General features: G+C 42.2%; 1 protein-coding gene across 1 annotated transcript in view; it reads right to left on the bottom strand.

Annotated features, from left to right (window-relative positions):
- Positions 1-6,537: 6,537 nt before the first annotated feature.
- The window catches only part of LOC135200341 (molecular chaperone MKKS-like), a 71,113-nt gene continuing 66,527 nt past the window's right edge, over positions 6,538-11,123 (bottom strand). Inside the window, exons 5-6 of the mRNA XM_064228914.1 lie at positions 8,725-8,898; positions 6,538-7,377 (exon numbers count right to left, since the gene is read on the bottom strand). Coding sequence (XP_064084984.1) covers positions 6,670-7,377; positions 8,725-8,898 — 882 coding nt within the window. The 3' untranslated portion in view covers positions 6,538-6,669. The remainder of the gene's footprint in view (positions 7,378-8,724; positions 8,899-11,123) is intronic.

The following is an 11,123-nucleotide window of genomic DNA, read 5'->3' as shown; positions in this document are numbered from 1 at the left end:
TCTCCGACGCGTCGGAAAACAATACTTGGTTCGGGTTTGGCATGTACAGAGACAGACCTTCTGCAAATCGGAGAGGATCTGCCCACCACAGAAGATCCTTCTTGATTCCTTTGATATCATGAAGGAGAATTCAGGTCTAGAGAGAGACACCTCCAGTTCCGGTAAAGGAAGAATTGGAGAGGTCTGAGATGCAACCTTCCTAGAGAAACGAATTGCTCCAGCGAGGAAAGTGTCCCCAACAGACTCATCCACTCCCTCGCTGTGCATCTCTTTTCTTAGGAAGGTCGTTAGTTTTCTCTCGGCCAACATGCATCTTCTCTAGGGAAGGTCGTTTAGTTTCTCCTCGGCAACGAGCAATCCTCTCTGGTGACGGATATGCCCGAAAATCCTCCGGAGAAACCATCCGAATCTCCAGATATATCAGCTCTTGACTGGGGATTCAATTGTGACTTCTGGAAGTTCACCAGAACCCCCAACGAACTTGCTAAAGTCAGTGTCTTTTGTAGGTCCTCCAGACATCGTTCTTGTGAGCTTGCTCTGATCAGCCAATCGTCTAGATAGAGAGACAGCCTCACTCCCTCCAAATGTAGCCACTGCGCTACATTCTTCATTAAACCCGTGAAAACTTGAGGGGCTGTCGAAAGGCCGAAGCACAAGGCCCTGAATTGGAAGATCTTCCCTCCCCCATCATGAATCTCAGAAACTTCCGTGAAGAAGGATGGATAGGCACATGGAAGTAAGCGTCCTGAAGATTTAGGGACACCATCCAGTCCCCTGGACGAAGAGCCGCCAACACTGAAGAAGTTGTCTCATTGGCGAACTTCCTTTTTTCTACGAAGACATTCAGGGCGCTTACATCCAGAACCGGTCTCCATCCTCCTGAGCTCTTGGGAACTAGGAACAGTCTGTTGTAAAAACCCGCAGAATGAGGATCTTTCACTAGTTCTATCGCCTCCTTCTCCAGCATAAGATCTACTGCTAGAGAGAGGGCTTGATTCATGATGGGGTCCTTGTACTTGGCTACCAACTCCCTCGGAGTCGTCGTCAACGGAGGTCTTGATAAGAAGGGAATGAGGTAGCCTTTGCGGACAATCGAGAGTGACCAGTTGTCCGCCCCTTTTCTGGGCCCAGACGTCGGCAAACTTCAGAAGTCTGGCCACCCACTGATGTCTGGAGAACTTGAATCCTACTTCTTCCGCCCTCTGATGGATCTAGAGAAGGTCTTCCCTCGTTTAGTGGGTCTAGATCCTCTAGAGGAAGAAGCTCTGGCAGGAGGGACTCCTCGAAAGGGCTCCTGCCTAACTGGAGTCTCTCTCTTGGTTTTAGCTTGGAAAGAAGAGTGAGGCTTCCTGGTAGACTGGGCTAGCATGTCTGTGTAGCCTTAGCTGAAAGGGCACAAGAAACATCCTGAATGATCTTCTTGAGGGAAAGAGTTGAGGAGAGAGCTGAGAATACAGGAGAGAGGCTCTCTGAGCATGAGATACTGATTTCGTCAGGAACGAACAGTAAACAGATCTTTTCTTGATCACTCCCGCTCCTAAAAGGGAAGCTACTTCACTCGATCCATCTCTCACTGCCTTATCCATACACGTGAGAACACTGATAAGATCCTCAGGTGAAATGGAATCCAGGGTCTGTGTCTTCTGGCCAAAACGCCCAAAGACCAGTCTAGGAAGTTAAAAACACCTCCAGGACTCGGAACATTCCCTTCAACAGGTGGTCAAGCTCATTCATCCCCCATGTCGTCTTAGCAGACATGAGGGCCAAGAGCGTCGAGAGGAATCCACCAGTGAAGAGAAGTCCGAGTCTGCCGAGGATGGAAGAACGAGGCCCAAGGGTTCTCCCGATTCATACCAGAATCCTAGTTTTCCCGTTAGCTTAGAAGGAGGGGAAAGAGAACACCGTCTTCCCTTTCTCTTCCTTCGAAAGAAGCCACTCACCAAAACCTCTAAGCGCCTTCTTCATAGAGATTGCAGGCTTCATCCTGACACAGGATGAAACCTTCGAAGTTTTCGAGGTCGAAAATAACGTAGAGGCGAGGGCGGGGCGACAGTAGAAAGGGCGTCTCCGAATTCCTGAAGCAACAGGTCCGTCAAACGCTTGCATGAAGAAACGGAGGAATCTTTAGGAATTTCTTCTTCCGAGGGATCCTGTTCTTCTTCCGCGAAGATCCTTCAACGATCCTTACGATGATAGGCTGTCTTGTCCTCAGCCGAGAGTCCATCTTGGAAGAACGTCTGGAAGAACTCTGACATCTAACCGGGGAAGTCATAACTTCCGTTTGAGATTCTGCCTGAAAACTCCTTCTTGTCAGGATGAGGGCGTATTCTAGGCTCTTGGCGCCTAACGAACGCAGGGAGAAAATCTGGTGAAGAGCGCCTATTAGGCGAAGAGCGCCTATTAGGCGAAAAGCGTCTATCAGGCTCCTGGCGCCTGTCTAAAGGAGAGCGGCTGCCTGGCGAAGAGCGCCTGTCATGCGGGAAGCGATTATCGGCTCTGGCGCCTGCTGCGAGGAGAGCGAATCTCTGGCGACGAGCGCCTACAGGAGAGAAGCGTCTGACCGATTCCCGGCGCCTAACTCGAGGAGAGCGAAAATCGGGAGAAGAGCGCCTTGAAGGAGAAGAGCGCCTACCAGGCTCTTGGTGCCTGCTAAGCGAAGGGCAGCTGACAGGAGAAGAGCGCCTGTCTACCAAAGGGCGTCTGGTCACAGGAGAGCGGAAGCCTGAAGGAGAGCGGCTACCATGAGAAAAAACGCCTACCAGGCTCCTGGCGTCTGCCAGCGGGAGAGATCCTGTCTCGAGACGAGCGCCTGTCAGGAGAGGCTCGTCTACGGGTGCATGCCCCTTGTCCGACTGGAGAAACGATGTCCGCAGGAGAGCGGCCTGTCCGTTGAAGAGCGCCTCGTACTACGATCCACTCCTGGAGAGAGGGGCGGTTTATGACGAATAGCGTAAACCTGGAGAAGAGCGCCTGGACTTCTTTAACGGGAGCGAGACGTCCTTCCTACGACAATAAGTCTAATCAAAGAGTCAGCCAGAGCCGTAATCTGCGCCTGCAGACTAGCCAAAACACGTGTAGGAGACTTAACAAAGTCCTTCACGGGAGACGCAGCTCGTCCTTACTAGGAGAGCGAAACTCCAAAGAAATCCTCGGTTTCTTCACATCCAATCCAGGATCTTCCGAAAAAACTTCAGGGCTGGAGGGAGAGCGGAAGAAGCCTGCCAGGCTCTCTTCGACGGCCGAGAAGCTTCCGAGGAGCTCCAACCACCACGCTTGGGCGAAGGAGAAGGCGAAGACGAGAAGCATTGCCGTAAGACTTCACTCTTGGCGCGATCCAAGGTAGCCTGGGAGCGAACATCAGGCGCTACCCGAGGGACGCCTGACCGGTGGGGGTTCTCCCTAAAACTTCCTGCGGCTTTCGACTTTCCTCCTCCACTGGGTCGGGGAGTCTGGAAGAGGTCTAGGCCTAGAGGCATTAGGGAGCCGATCAGACGCACCCTCCACTGCACTGGATCACTGCACAAATTGCTATCACTCTTACCTTCTAGCAATTTAATTTTCAGCTCCATGCTGCGAATAGTGGCTCTCATAGTGTCCACCTCCGAAGGCGCATCTTCGGGTTCGATGCAGGAAGCAGGGGCTGAAACTGGTAAAAGGCGCTACTTCTACAACAGGGTTATCAACTTCAAACTCGCTAGCGCGAGACCTACTAGAACTCCTAGATGAAGCTTTCCTAACCTTGTCCTTCTCAAGCTTTCTTACATAAGAAGAAAGCGCCTTCCATTCTTCTTCATTCAAATTACCACATTCATTACAAGGGTTAATAAATGAGCAGTCATTCCCCCTACACCTCATGCATACTGTGTGAGGGTCTACCGCAGCTTTCGTAGCCTCACCTTACAATCGCTAACCAGAACAAACTCTGAACATAGTTGATTTCTTAATTTCTAAATCAGACATAATGAAATTCCAAGAATAATCAAAAGAATAATCAAAAACCGGTCCACAAATCGCAAATGCCAAGCCAAGGAGCAGGTACTTCAGCAAAAGTCCGATGAAACAATCCAGGGCGAAAACGAGTAATAATCCAAAATCGAGAGGTATCGACAACAGATGTAGTGACACCTGCGGCAGGAAAAATTATGACTGGAAAGGGGGATTGGTTCATACACCTGCCACCCAGCGGCGGGTGGGGTAGATCACCTGACCTACCTGTCGCATTTGCCGCGAGTTTTTGAATTCTGTCGTGACGTCAGAGACGTAAGCTAAGTATATATCTGGCAGGAAAGTTCATGTACAAAAAGTGTACATAGTCTGTTTTATGTTCTTTCTAATGAATAATAATAGGTGAACGCTGACATAGTTTTTATGTGTACTTTTTTCCCCATAGTGTATTGTCTTCAGGTACTATCAAACACCATTTTGATGTCAAAAAATATTGCAACAATTACTTGGATGCATTCATTTCAGTACAGCTACCACATTGACACCAAGTTGACAATTTTTCCATCATAAAACAGGAGGCTTGCTAAAGACGCTGGTCTCTAGCCTGATGGATTCCCAAGGTCCTTGCCTGGTTTGATTATTGGCATACCAATGGCATGTTGCCCTTTTTCTGAAAACATTTTCTTAATCCAGAATTGTTTGTAGAATTGCAGTAAATAATTTCTGGTTAAGGGGCTAGATGTTTAATCAATTTTAATTTAACTTGAGGTTAAGCTGGTACAGTAAATCCTTTAAATTAATACAAACCTTTGGCTACTTCAAAATTAATATCTGCCTTTGTTTTGTCACTGAAGTATTCACCTCAATGCTGTTCACTCTGGATATTTTCCAATCATATTTGATGATACATATGGATCAAGATCTCTTTGTCCATCATAATTAAGGTATGTCTGAGTGGTGTTTATTTGACCTAATGAAAAGAACTCTACACCTGGGTATCAAAGACTGTTCAACCAGACAACAGAGTTCAAATTCTTGACTCTCGGGGGGCTGGATGCATTCTTATAAAATATATTAATATTAATTATAACTTGTCAATTGCATCAGTTTTGTAAAAAAAAAAAATCATTATTCAATGGAAATGTTGAAGATTTGTACACAGTATTTAAAGTCTTCAAGGAATTTTCATTCAATAACATTCTTGTGTGTTGACTGAAATTTAGATCACCTAAAATCTTTCTTTTAAAGATGTACTGCCTTATCTATGGACATGAATTGGGTCATGAGGGATGTTTTAATGGGTATGGCCAACTGTCAAACAGGATAATACCCCCTAAGACTTGACCTATAGTCTGGAAAAACTTGTAGATTACTATAACCATCTGTGGATTTAATCTTTAATCTGATATATTATTCCACAAATTCTGTCATCATTCAGTGTAATGGGCTTCCACAGTGTTGCATAATCATTTACCCTCTTATCTAGTCATTACAGTACACACTTGGCTGCCTTACCAGCATCATCATTGCATTTAGTACCAATTCTAGCACTGCTCAACATTTACAGTAATGGCATCACATAGTTCATGAAGAGTACAGTATTTGATCTATAGGACTGGGAAAGGAAACTTATGAAGAACACTTGGCACTACCTGCTGTACCCTGTGCAAGGAGCACTACTAACCCATTGCTATTCACATTAGACAAGCAACAGTACTTGAACTGGACTTTCAATTTTCATTGTGTCCTAGATCAAAAGCAAATATAAAATTGATACACCAAAGAAGTTACATTATTAAACAGAATTAATCTGGGGAAAGTGCATCTTCATTTCAACTTGACATAAAAGGATAAAATCAGCATACCTGTTCTGCCTTTCTGGTACAGCATGGCCTTTTCACTCACCATATTTTAATTCACTGAATTTTTTCATGTTCACTTGGTCTCCAGCCCTTTGAGATTCTGGCTCACTTTTCTTGCAATTTTAACAGAGACACTAATTAGAAAGTCTGCAAAGGAAGTAGCAAAGTAAAATTAAGGAATTAAGTAAAAATACTCTACAAAAAAAAAAAAAAAAACCCCCTCACGAAGTTAGGCATATGGCTGCTGATCACTGTGCTAAATTATGTTACTGATTACTGAATACTCTACTGTACTGTGCTCTCTTTTAAATTGGAAGATGATTAAGTTTCAAAAGGTGTTAACATGAACTTTTCCTTTAGACCAGTATACCTGCAATTCTAAGATCTCACAGTATTTACATTACCATATGAATTCTAATCACAGGTAGAAGAAATGAAGCAGTACATGACAAAAGTATCACATAATAAATACTTGAGTGTACTATATCATAATATCTAGGGTTCACAGTATAAAGAACTTTCAGTCTGTAGAAATGCAAAAATTTGTACTGTACAGTGAATGTATTACATATATTTACACAAAATTATGAAATAATTCAAATAAATTTCACATTACGTTACAGTATCCTCTCTTTCTGCAAACTCACTAGCTATAACGATAAGATGCAGAGGTACTTTTCAGCAGATCTTCTATCCTGAAATCAAAATGTCCTTTCAGTAAAACATCAAATTTAGAAATTATTTTATTACTGTACATCTCTCAATAACATGCATGGCCATTCACATACTATTCATTGAAATACATTTATAAAAAATTTCTAACACAATTAGAGAATTGCCTATAGTTCATACAATAAAATTGCTAGTCATACACACAGTAACCTACTTGAAACAACTGGGTGAAACCTTCCAGGGCAAGACGCATAGCATTATACTTTGCAAGGTAACTGTCGTATAACACATCTGGGATTTGAGAATTGAATATAATTTTTGGATTATGTTTTGTGTGTACTTGATCCACCATTTTATCCAATACATCTTCTAAGCTATCCACATCATCATCTAAACTTTCTAGTCTTCCCTCTAAGCTATCACCTTCTTCTTCCAGGCTATTTAAAGTCTTCTCCAAACTATCAACATCATCTTCAATGGCAACTTTCTCTTCTAAGCTGTCATTGTCAATGCCAACATCGGGATCTTCTGTTTGTAATTCTGAGTCATGGTAAAATGTCTCTCCCTCTGTATTATCCAATTGCATCAATGATTCACAAAAACAAGTGGACTCTGGTGACCCCTGAAGAACATTCTGATTCATCTGGAAATCCAAGTCATACCAATAACCACCATATTTGCTTTTGATGGTTTCATCTGTCAACAAGCCACACACACATTTGTGCAGTTTCTGCTCAGTAAAGCTCTCTTGAGGAGATTCTCCATTTGCCAGGCATTCCTGAGAATACCATAGGTGGTGAAAGACAGAATCAACACACCAGTCAAATTTTGTTGTTGATGAGCCGCCTGCTACTTGGATGGCGAGTTCCATGAACACTCGAACAAAGGCATTGCCAACCTGTAATAAAAGAGTTATTATTCCTAAAAAAAATTGTAGTTAAACAAGGCTCACAAATAAGGTCACAGGTCTGAAATCCTTAATAAAGTGGCCCTTTGTGAAAAAAATTTCAGTGGAGACTGGAGATTTAAATATCATATACAAATAAAATCATCAATAAATAAATATGTCAATAAACAAACAGCCATAAATAATGAAAAATCTTATAGCACCAGAGCATAGCACTCTCAGGTAGAAGTTAAATTTCTCAATCTTATGATTACCAATGCCCTTAACACGCCATGAGAATTGTTAAGGGGAACTAAACTTTTCTAGAAAATGACTGAGGCATCTCCTCGCCTCATCCTCTGCCATCTTAAAACCTACTTCATTGTGGGTTAGCAGAACAGGAAGTCCACTGACTGTCTGCATCACCTACCATTTTAAGATGTTTTGGCAATTATTGTAACTACCTTAGAACCCACTAACATTTTCAGAAACATTTAAGATTTGATTCAATGATGAATCTGTCAAGGAAATTGTATCCAGAAAATGGATGTGATCAACAGTGATTTTTTTTCAAGATGAATGACATTTGTTCTAAAAATAATTGTGTTTAACAGGGATTCAGTATTCATAAAAATGTCAGCTAAATACAGGCAGTCCCCGGGTTACAATGGGGGTTCCGTTCTTGAGACGCGTCGTAAGCCGAAAATCATCGTAAGCCGGAACATTGTCAAAATTCCTAAGAAAACCTTACTTTTAATGCTTTGGGTGCATTGAAAACTATATAAACTGCATTCTTATGACATTTTTCATCAAAAAAACCTTCAAATATTGATTATTTTGCATTTTTGGTGTCATATTTCATCTGCCAGATGAGCATTGTAGGCGTCATAACCCTGGAACATGCGTCGTAACCCTGGAACATGCGTTGTAACCCTGGAAATAATGTCTGATGAATATAATTGAAAAGCGTCGTAACCTCGGAACGTTGTAAGCCGAGACCGTCGTAACCCGGGGACTGCCTGTACACAGAAAAGAAACAACCATTTATGCTGCTAATACATAGTCAGCATTCTAAGAAGGATATGACAAAAGAAACATCATTTCAGCGTTCCCTCATCCATTACATTGTAACTCTGGCAACAAAAGATCCGTTAAATATCTTCCACAATAGTACCCTTGCCAATCCTCACAGCAGCTAAATAAAGGTAAAATAATTTCATTGTGGCTTAGATATACTATAGTGCCAACAAACAATGAGTGTTACCATATTCAAAATCCACATCTCTGGATTAATTAATCTGGTTAATAAACTATTTCTATACTTATTTCAGTAAAGAGATATTTTCAGAAAGTACATACTCTGACAATGTGATGACTCGGGACTTCTGCCATGGATGCAAGGCAATCCATATTCACTTTCACCATATGGATCACTTGAGTTGCTAGCCAGGTCTCTAAACATCCACCACCAGCAACAACTTTCCCATCTACAACAGCCATCTTCAGGGCAGCAAGGCAGCTTTCTGTAACCTCCTAATAAGAAGCATGTGACACTTTATTATGTCTTTCATTATGAACAAAAGTAATTTGCAACCCTTCAATACAATAAAGAAAGCTGCATGGGAGAAAAAGTAATACAATCTCATCAACATAATACGTAACCTGTTTTATGCCAAAAGAACAGGGCAAGTTTAACAAAGTACTTTAGAAGTTATGTTTGACTGATGGAAAAATGATATTGTTATGATACAATAAAGTTTTATACATACTTACCTGGCAGATATATACATAGCTATTGACTCCGTCGCGCCGACAGAATTTCGAATTTCGCGCACACGCTACAGGTAGGTCAGGTGATCCACCGCGCCGCCGCTGGGTGGCGGGAATAGGAACCCATTCCCGTTTTCCATCAGATTTTTTCTACACCATCTGTCTCCTGAGGGGAGGCTGGGTGGGTAGTTTAATTGTATATATCTGCCAGGTAAGTATGTATAAAAAAACTTTATTGTATCATAACAATATCATTTTTATACATTCAACCTTACCTGTCAGATATATAACATAGCTGATTCACGAAGGCCATTGGAGGGGGGAGGTAAAGACAGCTAATAACTGATTTAACAGGAAAACACAACAATCGTTGTAGGTATTAATAACATAAAACCTTGGTTCCTACCTGTTTAGACTGAAGACTTCATGGTTAATGCCCAGGAGTCTGCTTAGTCTCAAGAGCCTCAGCGAGATATTGATCTATTGCTAAGAGTTCTTGTAGGTCTGCCAAAGGGGTCTTATCCACTTACTTGGCCGATCCTATAAGGGCTATGTCAAAGGGTTTCAATCCACTTATATGACAAGAACCTTTTTTCTAAGGAGCACAATCCCGATCCTGATCACCTTAACCTAACCAAATGTATCTAAGATTGCAAGAAGTCATCCCCGGACTCCTTGCAAACAACCAAAAAACTCAATCACAATATTTTACACCTAATTCTTTATGAAAAATAAATAAAAATAAAAATAAACAACATATAATTTCAATTTGTACTACCTCGCTTGTAAGACCTATGCACATTCTCATACTGTCAAAAGCACCAAAAGCCGCCTGTGCTAGCCCAAGCACTCTTGTCAGCAGAAAATCCTGATACTGTCTTAAAAGGAGAGGTCCCTGTACGAATTTAGACAATGTCTTTAATCCTACTCCGTTTAAAAGGCACATTTCTAGTTCCTCACTAGCAAGGGCTATGGCCGCCTGTGCGACACCAAGCACTTTTACCAATAGTAACACAAAAACTGCCTCAAATAGTGGAGATCTCCGTAATCAAAGACACCGTTTTTATCCAAGCCTATCCTGTAAGATAAACTCAAAAGTTCCTTACCTAAACAAGGCCATGGCCGCCTGTGCAACAACTAGCCGTCAGGTAAGAAAGTTAGAGCCCATCCCACCAGTATGGTATGGAAGTATTAGACTTTTCATAAAAGTTTAAGGATCGGTATGTGTCCTCAGTCCCAGCACTGTATCCGCAGACACAAAAGGACCTAGAGAGAAGCACTTGTCGTAGGTAATTTTAACATCTCTAAGATAGTGGGATGCAAATACCGAGTTGCATCTCCAATAGGTCGCATTAATAATGTCCTTCATGGACATATTCTTTTGGAATGATAATGATGTTGCCACTGCTCTTACCTCATGAGCTTTAACTCGTAATAATTTAAAGGAATCCTCTGCACAATCGCTATGAGCTTCCATAATCACACTTCTAATAAAATACGCTAGCGCATTCTTGGACATTGGTCTTTTCGTGTCCCGAACTGCGCACCATAGACTTTGTTTACATGCCTTCAACTCTTCTTTCTTTTTAAGATAGAACCTAAGAGCTCTAACCGGGCATAAAGTTCTTTCAATTTCGTCTCCCATTAAGTTTGAAAGACTTTTCACCTCAAAACTCCTTGGCCATGGTCTCGAAGGGTTCTCATTTTTTGCCAAAAACAGAGTTTGAATTTCACTTATTCTCTTAGCCGTCGCTAAGGCTATGAGAAAAACACACTTTCTCGTCCAATCCCTGAACGAGGCATGGTCGGGAGGTTCAAATTTTTCGATGTAAGGAATTTGAGCACACATCCAGATTCCAACTTGGCGGAGTAGAGGATATAGATTTTGACGTCTCGAACGATCTTATGAGATCGTGCAAATCTCTATCCTCTGCCAAGTTTAAGCCTCTATTTCTAAATACCGCTGAGAGCATACTTCGGTATCCCTT

The sequence above is a fragment of the Macrobrachium nipponense genome, chromosome 26 (assembly GCF_015104395.2).
Source record: "Macrobrachium nipponense isolate FS-2020 chromosome 26, ASM1510439v2, whole genome shotgun sequence".
Taxonomy (NCBI): Eukaryota; Metazoa; Arthropoda; class Malacostraca; order Decapoda; family Palaemonidae; genus Macrobrachium; species Macrobrachium nipponense.
This window is presented reverse-complemented; position numbering and strand designations above follow the sequence as displayed.